Below are 15,197 nucleotides of genomic sequence, written 5' to 3' on the forward strand. Positions count from 1 at the left end.
CCCTGAAATATGGATACATTTGTGCGGAGTGGTCACCTCAAAACATATCTTTCCCAGCAAAAATACGTACAGGCCACTTTTGGCTTCCAGATGTACAAACTCAATTTACAGAAACCATCATTGCTCCTCTTCCAAGAAGCAAGGACAGGATGGAAGATAGTCTTTTCTGTGTGTGTGAAAAAAGTGTGATACAAAGGTGACCTTCTCTGTTTATTAAAAACTAAATATTCAGTTCAGCAAATTCTTAGTGCGTGACCACAGAGCAGAGAAAAACAATCTCATGGTGCTCAGATAAAAGAAGAGAGAATTAAAGAACTTTATAGGTCACTAATTACCCAGCCAGGGTGGTTGAGTAACAGTGACGGCAGAAACTAAATAGGACTTCTTGGTTTTCCAAATCAGATTTCTGGCTGGATTTCAGAAGAAGGTCTAAGTTTCAGTAAATCATTTCCACCATGGTAGAATACTTGCTGACTGAAATATATGCTGTGAGGTATTTTTATACATGGGTTGGGTAAACAGAAATGCCCTGGGAGCCACACAGAGGTTTACATCATACAAATCCTGTTGCTCCTCATTGCCTTTCTGAATTGTTACATAAATCTTACTCTCCTACAGACTATTGCTTTGAGTGCCATGGCATGTATGGGGTTGGGGGACATAACCCCATGCCACCTAAATTCTGTTTAATATTTTTATATAGGTTAACTCATCCCTTTACTTTTAAACTTATTTAAAATGGAAACCTTTAATCTCTGGCTTAATTGGACAACCAGCACTTCTAATGTCAACCTTAGAAGGCAGTCATAAAATAAACAAAAGAAAGTCAAATAATTCAGTGTTCAGATGTTATTTTCCTCTTGGTGGACATGGAGCCTACAGAGTGCAGGGAGTCTAAGGCTTCCTCACTCCTTGTTGAAACAAGAGTTGAGCACATGCTAGAGGCATACCAGCACTGAGGAATTCTGAGAATTTAAAAAGTTTCTCACTGTGCAAATCAATGAGATTTAAAGCCACAGATCTGTCTGACTTAAAATTAGGAGCCTCATTTGTTGAGAAACAAAATGTTAATCTAAGACTTGACTACAAAAGTGGCTTTAGAGGTGCATAATAAATTCAAGTATGACAGTTTGTGAAGCATATGGATGGATGGACACATGGAGAATGAAAGACTCCCAACATCTGAGCATGTAAAGAGTTGTTATCCATGGAAGTACAAGTAAAGGCAGAGGGGAGGCCAAACACAGAGGAGGGAGAGCCCTGGAATGGGATGGGGGAATCCCGAGGCAGCAGCCTCCTCATTACCACTTAGCGGGGCTAAGTGCTCTCACCTCCTCAGTAAGGGGCTGGACCACTGATTTACAAGGTCCTTTCCAGCTGTAAATTTCTGTGATTCCAGGTGTGTCATTACACCAGAGATAGATGGGATGGGATGGCTTGAGAGGGAAGAGTTTTTATGGGCAAAGAAAATGGCCAAGGAAGAGGTGGTATTTGAAAACCAAGGAAAAAAAGAGCCTCCACTGGCATGGGCAAGGATGGTAATTTTGCAGGCCAGCCCAGAGCTTAAGGGACACCAAGAAGAAGGCATTCAAGTGATATGTGTGCATATCTTAGATCTGAGTCATCATAGCACCTTTGGGAGGAGCCCCAGGTGGGTATTTATGGTGGCACTGAAGTTGATGATTCAGAACTGTCTCCAGGGCTCGTGGCTAGAAGCCTTGAGGTCTGATTTTCTGACATTAAGTCTCAGTCTGCTGACACCACAATTTTACTCTTTCATTTTCCTGGAATTTTCTTTTTCCAGTAAACCCAAGAAGCTTCTCTAATGTGCCCTATTAAGAGAGCTTACTCTTACTGATCTGAGCACACCAAATGCTACCTCTTCAGGTAGCCTTAGTATTTTGCTTTTCCTTCTAAATTACAACTAGTTGAGGATGATGTCAGAATATTAAACAATAGTCCTATGTCTAAGAAGTGACATGAGTGACACAGGGAATGTCAGTCTGTGACCAGTGGTTACAACCGAAGGAGCTCAATGGCGTTGTGCGTTTCTCCATTAGGGTGTCACAGTACCACCACCAAATGTGCCGCCTTCCTTGCTAGTATCCATGCACCCTAAGAGGTGAGAAGGATGAGCAGGGAGGCTGGATCCCTTGAACTACAGCAGATGGGTTGGTGGTCCCCACTATGGCCTCCAGGCAGCATCCAATATGGCTTCCCCAGAATAAAGGCAATGGTTTGGATGGAGTGAGAGAAAGACCCAAAGCAATGGTTATTCAACACCTCTGTAATCCTAGCTACTGAGTAAGCAGTGAGGAGGATTGTGGTTCAAAGGCAGCCTGGACAAATAGTTCATGAGACCCTATCTCGACAATATCCAACACAAAGTAGGGCAGGTGGAATAGCTCAAGTTGTAGATTGCCTGCCTAGCAAGTGTAAGGCCATGAGTTCAAACTCCAGTACTGCTTCCCCCCAAAAAAACCAAACTGGTAGGAAAGTATGTCACCTTTTCAACTTAATAAAAATGTATTAATACATATCAGCTGAGTATAATAGGTCTGGAACAGAACTTGACACATAATAGATATTCAATAAATAATTATTGATTGAATGAATGAATGATGAAGTTTCAGCTATTACCAGAGCCTTTGTGATAGTACTGGTTTTATTATCTATTACTTCTTTAAAATATTCCTCGATATTAAATGTATTCCTTGAGGATGATATTATCTGTATTTAAGAAAGTGAGCCAAAACTTCCTCTGAAATTAGTAGAAGACTCACTGATCTGAGTTGTAATCAGACCAGGGCTAAGGATGTAGCTCAGTGATAGAGCGTTTTTCCAAAATGGTCACGATCAGATAAGTCAATGAGGGCTTCAGCTGTTTAACCATGATTTGTGAAGGTTAGGTAGATTCCCAAATAAGACAGAACAGTGTTCTGAATCAGGAGCAATATAAATTCTTGTGGGTAGACAACCTCACGATTCGAAAAGCCATCTCTATATTCACCCATTCATTTATTGATTTGTTCACTCTATACTAATTAGTTAGGTAGATTTCCAAATAAGACAGAACAGTGTTCTGAATCAGGAGCAATATAAATTCTTGTGGGTAGACAACCTCATGATTTGAAAAGCCATCTCTATATTCACCCATTCACTTATTGATTTGTTCACTCTACCTAATTAGTTGGAGTGGATATGGTAGGCTTTTGGGGGGCAAACAATGATGCAGAAGGCACGGACAATCACTGTCTCAATTTATAAGAAATGAAGACAAGTGAATGTTATGTAACAGATGCCACCAAGCAGTGGGATAAGAACTTCAAGGAAAGCACGAAGTGGAATAATGCCCAGTGTAGTATAGTAGGTACACAAAAAAATATCTGTTGAGTAAATGAAGGCCATAGGAATTCAAAGAAGTTGATCCTAACTCTAATGATGGGGTAGGATGTGAGTGACAGAGTTTTCCCCAAGAGCAATCTCATGGTAAGCAAAAACAGAGGCTGTCCAGGGGTCCAGTCTGGTGGAAAGGTGAATGCAAGGAATGTGTGTGTCTAAGACATAGCTAGAAAAGGGGTTGATTTTCAGCCTGTGGTGATCTTGAAGGCATGGCAAGCATTCACTTAGAGAGCCACTGTCCTCTTCTATACAAGAGATGGCAGGGCCAGAATTATATTCTACCAAGACTGTTAAGAGAGCTATGAGTTTCTGACATCATCATGCATTTAACACATACTAAAGTTGATACTGAGATATAGGCACCGAAAAGAAATACCTGATTCTCTGAGCCGACCCTTGGGTCTGGGCAAAAATGCAGCCCCCAATCCTTGCCCTGAGATAATAGCAACTCATACTTAACCACACAATTGCTTACGAGGATTCATACTGTGCTATTCTGAATGGAAGTTATTTTTTGGCCATATAGCCATTTACATGGGATTTAACATGTGGGATGCCTTATAATAGTTCGAGGAAAAACACTATGTAAAAACTTTTATTTTTTTAAGGAAGGCAATTTAGTACTACATTTTATGATAAAAAAAAAATATTGGGTCAGGAGAAATTCACCCAAAAAAAGTGTGGGAAACACATCTATGTGACCTGAGCTGCTGCTGAGTTCATTTCTACCCCACGTGAATTGTCCTTTATAGGACAATTTCTCTATCCAGAGCAAAAGAAGGGATAGAAAGTGAAGGGTCTTACGTAGTCCTATCCCCCTCAATCATTAAAAGGAAAAGATTCCAATCCCATTTCAATAAAAAAGTAAATAATGATGGCCCCAGAGTCATTCACCTGCCCAGCAAGACCACAGCTCTGCAGTGTCCCGTGGCCAGCGCAGACCCAGTTTCCACTTCCAGCCAGAAACAAAACTGCTGCCAGCAGGAGGTAACTGTGGAATAATCCCATCACAGTCACTTTGGGAAGCACAGTTTTGAGACCAGGAAACACGTTGCCTTAAACAAACAAAAAACACCCTCCGTGAGTGGAAGTCTATGCGTGACAATGGCTGAAAAGTTATTAATAGCAAGATTTGAGGGAGAGAGAGAAAAGTGAAGACCTTTTCACCCCACTGAAAGACAATGGGTGAGAGGGAGGGAGAAAGTAGAAAAACAGCCCGTTATTTTGATGATAGAGAGCTTTTGTCCAAGCAGGGAGGTGGGCATGAACCTAAGGCAAAGAACACTGATGTCAGGGAGGGGGCCCAACTCAGAACAAGAATGGCAAAAGACCATAAAAATCATATCCCAAATAAGAAAGCCACACTGTCCCAAAGGAAATTGAGGCTCAGAGTTGTTTATTTTTTTGTTAAAAAGTAAGCAAATAAATCCTCCCATACCAGGACCAAGTCCTGAGTAAAGATGAATGAATGACCACAGTGAAGACTGAGGTGCCCTGATTTGTAATGGCCGTGAATTCTAGAAGGTCTCTTACTCCATGGCACCTCTCGCTGCTAACATGGAAGATGTCTCATGTCTTTCTGTCCTTTCACTCAGAACCTGACCACAGATGTTGGTACAGTCTGTCTCTTTTTAGCACCCTTGAGCCAGACTTTCCTGAGTACACCTACTCTTGCCCAGGCTACTAAACCCATATTTTGTGAGACGCCTTGCAAGATGGTTCTAAGGAAGGCAGTGATTACAGATTTCGCAAGGTTATCTCTGTGGGAACTAATCTTTCCGGGAGAGTATGATGACGGCACTTCCCTGGCTTTGTCAGGTGAACCCCTGAGAGCTCAACCCCTGCTACACCCAGAGGTCACAGCTCTTAGTCCTTTTAATCCCCAATTAATTAAAACTCCCTGAGAATGCCAATGAGAAAGTGACCCATGCTCTTAACTGAGAACCTGAACTCACATCATCAGAGGTCAAGGTCTGAACTTCCAAAGTCTGCGATGTCCTGGGAAGGGCACAGAGCCAATGCATTCAGCTCACAATGTTCCTTCTTTTAGGGGAACATGCTCCAAGGAGGAAATGCTAGTAGGTAATATGAACTGAAAACCAGCAGTAAGAAAGATTACTCAATTGGATAAAATATCTTTTAATTTAGGTGAAATTAGGTGAAAAATGTCTTTTTTATATTCTCAAGTGTGATCTTGGATAAAGTAATTTTTTACATGACCAGATATCAAACCATTTGATTATCATAATCCTATTCTAATTGGTAGGCAGCAAACCCACCAGGTTTTGCAGCCAATCATTTCAAAGAAAAATTGTCAAGGAGAGAATTTCATAAGGCAGGTATGAAACTTACCTTATGCAAGTTAACCTGGCTATTTTAAAAAGGCAAAAAGGTTTGTTCTGGGCAGGGCCAGATGTATCACCCTGTGCATCCCCTAACATAGAAGGACCCTGTGCTTAGCTTATGGTTCTGCTGTCCCTGTCTTAAATGTTGAGTAGTTTTTGAACAAGAAACAAGCATTTTCAGGTTGCATGAGGTGCTTCAAATTATACAGATAGTCCTGGCTCTAGACTCCCATCGATAGCAAAAGTCTATAGCCCTTTCCTTTGTGAGGATGTGGGCATCTCAGAGAACCTCTTCCCTGGGACTGCATTGTTGTTTAAAAACTATGGATCAGACAGAATTCAGTGGTTACCACAGTCACACTTATTCTCCCCAAGAGTCCCTTGGGATGCTGCTAAGAAATTCCACTGTCTCAGCAAGAGCCAAAAAGGAAAACCTTTCAGGAGGTATTTTATGTTTTACTACTGGGCTTTCTTTGCAGTAGAGGGGACTCTGGGAGGACAAAAAGAACTCAAGGAACTTTTTTACAATTAGATAAAATTTCCTCCCAAAGAGCAACCACACCCAGGCACAATTTCAGAAGGATGCCAGAAGCTCATTCACAGACCCCTTAGGGGCCCTTGCTCCCACCAAAATAAAGTATGAATTGAAAGAAGATAAAAGAATATGAGGTTAAAGCAACTAATTAGTCATCCATAGAATTTATGTGCAGTGAGCAGGTTAAATATTATAAAGATGGTATCTGGGGACCACCCCCCACCTCTTCTCAAGACTTTGGGTTAAGATGAGGTACAAGGAAACCTGAGAGCAGGGTAGAAAGCCCTCTAGAACGGAAGCTCTCACTGGCTCCACAGAGCTCGCTTTAACTCTGTCTTGAGAATTTACTTTACACCAACTGAAGACATCTGTTTTCTAGATTACTTGGGTCAGTTATTCTGTGCCCTTCCACAGTGAAACCCATAGCTACCGATTTATTATCAGTACTACTCTAAATATAACAGGGCAAGAAGCCAATGAATTTTAAGTTCTTGAATTCTCAATTATTTTCCTGACAAAATGCATGAAAATAGCTCCTTAGCTACAGCCCAGGAGTTAACAGACCCCTGTTGCTTTCCACATTAATTACTAAATTTCATCTTGTCCCAAATTAAGACTCCCATCTGTACTTAAAAAGTAAGCAGACAGAAAGAGAGTCAAAACATGATCAAATATATTTAAACCCTTCGCTGAAGAGCATGGATTTTAAAATCTCTTTCAGAAGTCTGGTATGCAACATTCACCATCCACAAAGCCAGGACATAGCTCTATCAAAACACAGTGGTTGATGACAACGCCACATCGCCATGGCAACTCTGCATAGTGCATGATTCAAAGACTTTTCACAGACCCCAATAATTATGATGTACTTGCATAGTTTTATGACATTAAAGACCTAAATTAATATAGAAAAGAAATGCTTGTCCACAATTTGCTGTTTTTTTAAAGCTAATTTAATTTTCAGGTCCAGTTTGGGATCTTTCCACTGGAATTTTTCTCCCTTATTTTATACATGGTTCCATCTTGAGCTTGAAATAAAAAGGAAGGAATCAGACAGGATGTGAGGGCAGAAGAAGGGAAGCTGGTCAGGCATTTACACTTATGTCTTCACAAGTCTGGCAACTAGAAAATAACAGGATTTATGGGATAGAATCCTCTGCTTTGCCTCACAACAGACACTGCTCAGACAAAGGAAAATCTCACCAAGTTTATTGAGAAAATACTGCCTGAACTCCAGGTTTCAAGATGAATTCTGTTCTTGGGTGGAAAAACCATGGTGCCTTCAGCTATGGGCTCAGAGGGCCAAAGGCATCATCCCATATCACAACCTGTAAACTCTGAGATGTCAGCAAAAGGGTTCAGAGATACTCGCCCCTCGTGTGTGCTCATGCTTTGGCCAGTCTTATTACCCAGGACCCTCAAACTTAGAGCATTTTTTCTGCATCGTGCCTCTGTATATCAGAACTCCTTGGCTTCAGAGTCCTTTCCTCACCTTGGAAAGGTTCATGCCTGCTCACGCTCCATGCCTGCTCACACTCCAGCATACAAGCGGTGTCAGACTCCCAGAAAGCCCATGTCACCTGCACATCCTGCTCTTTCACTCGCTCTGTGACATTGCAACCATTGGGCTGTGTGCTTCTTTCTTCCTCAAGACAGCAGAACTTTGTAGACAGGGATGTTTCTGAATCTCTTTGTGTGGACAGAACATATTCAACTCTTCTAATTAAGATAACATTATAAAATGTATATTCCTTGTGGAAGAAAAGAAAGATTCGCAAAGAAACCTAAATTCAATAAATGTAACAACCATCAAAATTCTTTTAAGTATAAGGAAAAGGAAAAAGGAAGCTATGTTTTCAGTAGTAAAATTCTAATACTGTAAATTCAGGCAACAACCTAATTTAATGATTTATTACAACCTTCCTTCTTTCTTATTCCAAATTGGCAAAAGATAGGCTCAAATTTCACCCTCAGGCTTCTGTTTCTTGATCTTTAAAATTAAAGTAGCTGTATTATGTCAGCATGGTGCCAAGATTTGAAATCAAATAGGTCCCCAATGCAAAAGGTAAAGTTCTTTTAAACAACATGATCTTGCCTGCAATTAGTACATTATAGCTTTCACCTAAGCACTGTGCTATATAAAAATACACTCTTGGAACTACTGCTATGTCTAAGACCTTCGCTTTTACATGTTGTGATCCTATTTTCTGAGAGAAAATTTAGGAGAATGCATAAAATTAATTTTAAGTGTACTTCTCTGCTTCTCCACTTCATGCCTGACTCTCAGTGATAAAGAGTAGTCGTCTTTCCATTACACTGGAGAGAAGGAGCAAACAGCCCCCGTAATAAAAGAGGTACCTGCCAATTAGTTAGATTGTTCTCTAGTTTTCAATTAAAGGCAGCCTAATGGATGTAGGGGGACGTGTTTTATTTTCCCTGACAGAACCCTTATTTTTAAACTCTTAGCTTCATTTTCCAAAATTGCTGGCTTTAGACAGAAGAAACATATATCTTGAGTGAAAAGCTGTTTTGTTCCTCTTCCATTTCCTGTATCAAAATTGCACTTTTCTCCGGAGTGGCTACTTCCCACCTGGCTTCACAAAGCTCTCTGCTGCCCTGGCGGGCTTGTGAATTGATGGTGGTCCCTGATGTCACGGCCCAGTCCAGAAGACAGCCAGGAAGACCCATCTGGGAGCTCTGGGGTGTCTCACTTTAGTTTTGCTCTCTTTGGATGATCGTCTCATGGAAATTCATTCATCCTTCTAATTGTCTCCAGAAGGACAAAGATCGCTTTGTAGGGTATGTTTATTTTGAAATCATTCAAAAGCACTTCACTTTCTGCTCTGAAGCCTGTGTGTGGAATTTGGGGATTATTTTCCTTAGATCAAACAGGGCTGAAAATTTCCTTGGACTTGGTTCGCCTTTTTCTTTGGAGCACACACGCTCCAGGAAGGATATTTTTATCCAGAGTTTTCTCAAATGAATAATTAGGAAGATGTCCACAGGCAGGTGTAGGGAAAAAAAAAGCTAGACCTTCATAAATGATGATTAAACTACATTTAACCACCAAAAGACTGACCCACCTTCTGTAAACAGCTTAGTGGTTTTGTTTCTAAGGGATAACACTGTCCCTAGACTTTGGGGAATGGAGTGGGGGGGACAATTTCCCTACTCCCCACAGGAGTTAGAGCAGCTGCATAAATCCCTCTGGGGTTGGAAAACTGTTCTGGGGGTGGAAAGGAAGCCAGGAACTACATTATCCTGTAATCTGAGACTTAGCGTATCTACAGAGGGGAGACACCGCACCATGCATTAATCCCTATTTGTTTTCAATGTCACCTGAGGTTTACATGGTAAAGACCAAGGGCTGCTGCAGGAGATCCCTGAGGGCTATGCAAAAACACCTTGGGGAGCCCCAGAACAGACCCTGTGAAAATGCTAACTAAGCAGGGACCCAAACCCAACACTCCTCCTGCCAGGGGAGCAGAGAGATTCTTCAGGAGCCCACCAAAGGACAGTCTGAATTAATTTGTGATTTTGAATTTCCAGGTGGCTGTTATGAGCTTGCTTACACAAACTATGTCTTTTAATTTTTAATTTTTATCTGCACAGTGCTCAAAAAATACACCAATGTGAATCATTGCCACTCATCCTGTTATCTTAATAGGAGCAGGGAAGAGGGTCCTGCTCGCCATTCTGCCTTAGGAGTCCTCATTTACAGATTGAAAAAATAAAAGTGCTGGCCATAAATTATTTAAATCCTATTGTATCCAAGTGTGTTCTGTAAGCATTCACTACCGGCAAAGCAGACAGATTATTTTTCACTTTTAATTGTGTTGATACCTTATCTGCTTTGTTGAAAGTGGAGAGTGGTTAGGTGAAACCACACGGCATGCTGAAGAAAAGAAGCTCTTGGGTGTATTATTCAAAGCCAAAGTAACCTACTTGGTGGAAGTAACTAACACACTGAGGTTGCTATTTAGCTTGCCATGTGTGACTAGTACTGTCATTGTGAATGAGAGGTGGGCAGGGCTGTTTTTCTTAAATAAGTCACCACTGACACTTTCCATCACATTCAGGCACAAAGGATCCAGTGTGTGAATAAGGGGACTCACCCAGCATCCATCCTCTTTCTCTCCCTTCCAAATCTCAGTTGTATACCAAGGCAACATAAATCCGAGGGGATCATCAGTAGGTGTGTCTGACCTAATCTCAACTCAGAAATGCTTAGCACAGTAAAATATGCATGTAGATAATAAAATTACTAATCTGTGTCTGACTGAAATAGTGCTACACATAGGATACAAGGATTCATTATTAGAAAGTCAATGTGAGCCCTGGTTGTCCTTTTCTTTCCCACCTCCACAACCATCATCAAGAAATGTACAAGTGTGCTGAAAATGTCCGTATGCTGCTCAAAAGTTTGTCAAATTCAAATTACTGAATTTGCAGTAACTTCCAAACCCAAGAACTCAGGAATGCGGTTGGGTGAACTGAGAGTGCGCAGTAGGGCACACACAGGTGTGTGGGCTCGTTCTGATGTAGTTTATTAAACTGAAGGCTCGTCATAAATAACTCTAGCTTTTTATATCCTCAGCACCAAATCCACCACCCTACCGTGCTTCTGGTAAATATTTGCACGTGTGGATGGGTGGAGGATTGAGTGACTCAATTTGCCAAACATCCTCTCCCAGGGCTGAAGACCAGAAGTACTTGAATAGAGGGCCAAAGAGCTATGAGTTATTTTACCCTTTGCCTTGAGCTGACTTTGGACACTTGGGCAAAGTGCTAAAACTACTCCTATGATTTCATTCCACAAGTCTAAAATTATCTCTACATGCTTTGTTTGCACTGATGTTTGAGATTTCTATGTGTCTGGATAGGGAACACGTGTTCCCTGTGTCCCTAACGTGAACCTCTGTTCTGTACCTTTCAATGGGACCTGGCTGTTTTGTTAAGATGCCAAGAAATGAAGGGAACCCAAAGCCTCCCAAATACAGGTCTTTTTCTCACTGTGTCAAAACCCAGTGAAAGGACAACCTCCAGCAAAGTGCTCAAGGTGGTCACAGGACACAAGAATAAGCTGCATCATCTGTGATATTTATGAGTTTCATTTTCACACTGTCAAATGTAATCTGTGACAACCCACTTTAGAGAAAGCCCAAGGTAGCCACACACTGTTCATTCCCTCGGAAGCCCACCAACCCAAACAGTGTGAGCTCCAAACTGAACTCCTGACCTTTCTGCTATTACCCTTGCCATCCATAGCCCCATCATCACCTCAAGTCAACATGTGAGAGGAGCAGTTGCCGGGAAGGCTGTTCCTCTGTCCCCAAAGGGGACCAGGAGAGGGAGGACCCTGCTTTCCTTTCTATCTGGTTTCTCCAATAAAGGGGGGAAAAGGAATGGAAATGAAAAGTATACAATTTAAAAAAATTACATTTAACTTCCTTTTGCTAATGTCTGTAGGATGATTTGGGGCCTGGCAGGAGGCTCCAGATGGGTTGTGTAATGAATATAATTTAATATGGAGAAATGGAGTTCACAGAAACACATTTTTCCAAGTCAGAAGGTAGTGGGTCGCCTCACACTGTTTAATGTACAACATGGGAACCAGTCACATTGCTTTTCTTATTGCACATTGGCCTTTAAACCTAATATCACTGTGGCCAGACCCCAAGCCATCAAAACCAGAAGCTGTCACTGTCCATGATGGGGCTGACACCCGTGCTTGCTTCCCCCAAAGGCCAGAGACCGCTAACCACTCACCGTGTTTTTCCTCCAGGGTCTCAGGATTTATATCACCAATTAAGGCCATAATGAGTGCCCCAAGTTGACCTCCTAGGAGCAAGAATTAATTAAGCACAGTATTTCTTAGTAAGGCATGACATTTCTCCAAACGAGTTAGGCACAGTAGCCATATTTTCTGATATTATCCTGCTTCCACGTGTGAATCCTAGTTGCTAACACAAATAGAACAATCCAGGAATGCACTTTAGTTTATGCTTTTAATTTGACAGTAAAAGAAAACAATTTTCACTTTTATCCTTATTGGGGGTAGAGAATGCTTTGAGTATATATTTTGCGTGTGTGAAGTACAAAATTATTTACATTAGTAATACAACATTTCAATTATTAATACCACTATAAAAGAATGAAGCTAGAACTTATATTTATAATCTTACCAGCTTTCAAAAATCAAGAGTTATGTTTTAAACCCATTTGTAACCTCCGAATTCTTATACTCCCATAAATTTTGGAATTGAGGTTAAAAAAAAAATAGCCCAAGTCTCCATTTTGTGAACCACATCTTAGGTAACCTAATCCAGGAGTTGGCAGACTTCTTCTAGAAAGTGCCAAATATTAACTTGTAACCTGTATGTGGCCATACAGGCTTGCTGTAAATATGCTCTCTGGGGGTGGGGTGAAAACGACTATGTACAACTCAGAAATGAATTTATAAATGCTGGAAATTAAAACTTCATATAATTTTCACATGCCATGTTATTCTTCAAACATTTTTGAGCATTTAAGATATTAAACATTTTTTCCCTAACAATTGGCTGTCCAAAAACAGGTGGGAGGTAAGAATTAACCTGTTTACTCAAGTTTGACAACCAATAGTCTAAAATATATGAATATTTTTCAGTAATCAGTGAGGTTTGAGAATATATGACCTACCCCCCGCTCACACAAACACACGCACACATACACTCTAATTATTCACATTATGGTCTCTGAAACTCTTGAAAAGTACAGGAAAACTGTGGCTTCAAGCATGTTCTCCTTATTGCTCTCAACCAGGACGTGAAAAACCCTCAGTTTGAAGAAACATTGGAGTATGGTAGGAAAAAGAGACCTTTTTCCTCCCTGACCTTTCTCATCAAGAAAATTCCCATTCTAAGAACCAGGCATGGTGGCTTGCACCTATAATCCCTTGTAAGGTGGAGTCAGGAGGACCGAAATTCATGACCAGTCTGGGCAAACTTAGGGTGACACCATATCTCAAAAACAAAAAAAATCAAGAAGACTTGGGGCATAGCTCAAGTGGTAGACAGCTTGGTAGACAGCTTGCCAAACAAGTGAGAGGCCCTAATACCACACACGCGCACACACACACACACACACACACACACAAATTCCCACTCCAACTTAGAAACCATGTCCTCCCCTCTGACGAGTTAACACAGCCAGCACAGACTTGGAAATCCCTGAAGCCTTCTTGCCAATTAATGTATTTAACTCTAAAAAGCAGAGGCTTTTTAATTTAGCTCATCTATCATGAACAGAACATTTTGGTAGAAAATATTAGGATTTCCAAATAACTTTATAGCTCTGTAAATTGCCAACATACCATCTGCAATTGAATTAACATTTATAACCAAACTGAAATAATAAATAAAACAAATTATGCTGCAAATATTCGTGAGTGCCCAATATGCACTTGAGAACGATAATTATCATTTTATAATCACGCTTCATTTTCTTTATCCAACTCCCTGTCACATTAATGATAAAATATTTTAAACTGTGCTCTATCGGCACACAGCAGTACAATCTCTAGATTAGCCATTAACTAACACAGAGAACGAAGAGACATTTTTTTTGTCCAGTGAAGTTTCACTCATAACCTCAGCCTCCAGTCTCTTTTGCTTCTTATCTCTGGGTTTTTTAGTATTTCCCCTCCCTCACTCCAAACAAGGCCCAGAAAGTTGATGCTTCATTTATGCCGTCCCAGTAAGAAGAAAAGAAGAAGGATTTTTAAATTTATTATGTTCTTCTGATCTAGAAAAATGAAAGGAGGTTAAAGGTCAGGAAACTTATTTAAGTGGAATAACTGTTACTCTCAAATGATTCTTTCCAAAGTTCTCTCTCATTAAGACCTGACATCCTCACCTGTAGAATGTGCAGTTCTTTTTGTAGCCAGAATGAAAATTAATTCAACTACATAAATCAATAAAGAAGAAATATATATACTGTTTTAACTAGATTTTCCATCAATTAGCAAAAATTCCCCTAAGGTTTCCCATTGTTTTCCTCCAAAATCACTTCTTTAAAACAATTTTTATCTAGAGCTAGCATGGTGGTACACACCTGTAATCTCAGTACTCAGGAACAAAGGCAGGAGAATCATAATCTGAGGCCACTTAGAGCAAAAAGCATAAGTCCGTATCTGAAAAAAAACACTAAAAGCAAAAAAAAAAAAATGGGGGTGTGGCTCAAGTGGTAGAGCTTGCAAGGCCGAGTTCAAACCCCAGTACTACAAAAACCAAAACTACCATTATATCCAAAATGGTTTCTTCAACATTTTTTTTTTTGCTTTGGCTCCATTCCTGTTCACATTCAACATTTCCTGGGGGTTTTTTTTGACTGTGTTGCTTGGCTTTGGGTGTAATTCCCACATCTCAGTGCTTCGGTGCTGTTCTAACACAGTAGCTTCTGGCCTCGTGTGGCCATAGCACTTGACTTGTGGCATCAAACTGAGGTGTGCCGCAGGTGTGAAAGCTACTTCCTCCTCTGAGGACGAACATGAGACCATAATGCAAAGTGTCTCAACAATCGTAGACTCATTGTTGAAATGACTGAGATCCGTTATTGAAATTAATTCCACATGTTTGTTTTTACACTTTTTTAACATGTGGCTACTAGAAAATTTAAAAATACATATGTAACTTGCATTTGTGGCTAGCTTTATGTTTCTGTTACTCAGTGCTGATCGAGTGAATCCTATGTTCAATGGTGCCTGAGAGTATTTATGGAGTAAACGCTCTACCGTTGATAAAAATGATAGCTAGAGTGAAGCAAGCCAGGCTCAAAAACTCAAAGGCTGCCTGTTTACCCTCATAGACCCATGCAGTAAATGTGTATACAGATACATATATGACCATATATATATATATTATAGTGAGAAAGAG

At 40.6% G+C, this 15,197-nt stretch overlaps 1 protein-coding gene across 5 annotated transcripts in view; it reads right to left on the reverse strand.

Annotated features, from left to right (window-relative positions):
* Positions 1–15,197, reverse strand: part of Rarb (retinoic acid receptor beta) — a 385,376-nt gene that overhangs the window by 90,490 nt on the left and 279,689 nt on the right. The window contains exon 1 of one of the 5 annotated variants that reach the window (XM_074043792.1): positions 4,297–5,433. The exons of the other annotated variants lie outside the window; for them this stretch is intronic. Within the exon in view, the coding sequence (XP_073899893.1) occupies positions 4,297–4,410 (114 nt within the window). The 5' untranslated portion in view covers positions 4,411–5,433. Of the gene's footprint in view, positions 1–4,296; positions 5,434–15,197 lie in introns of those variants that run through there. 5 annotated transcript variants of the gene reach the window in all.

Source organism: Castor canadensis, chromosome 10 (genome assembly GCF_047511655.1).
Source record: "Castor canadensis chromosome 10, mCasCan1.hap1v2, whole genome shotgun sequence".
NCBI classification, from domain to species: domain Eukaryota; kingdom Metazoa; phylum Chordata; class Mammalia; order Rodentia; family Castoridae; genus Castor; species Castor canadensis.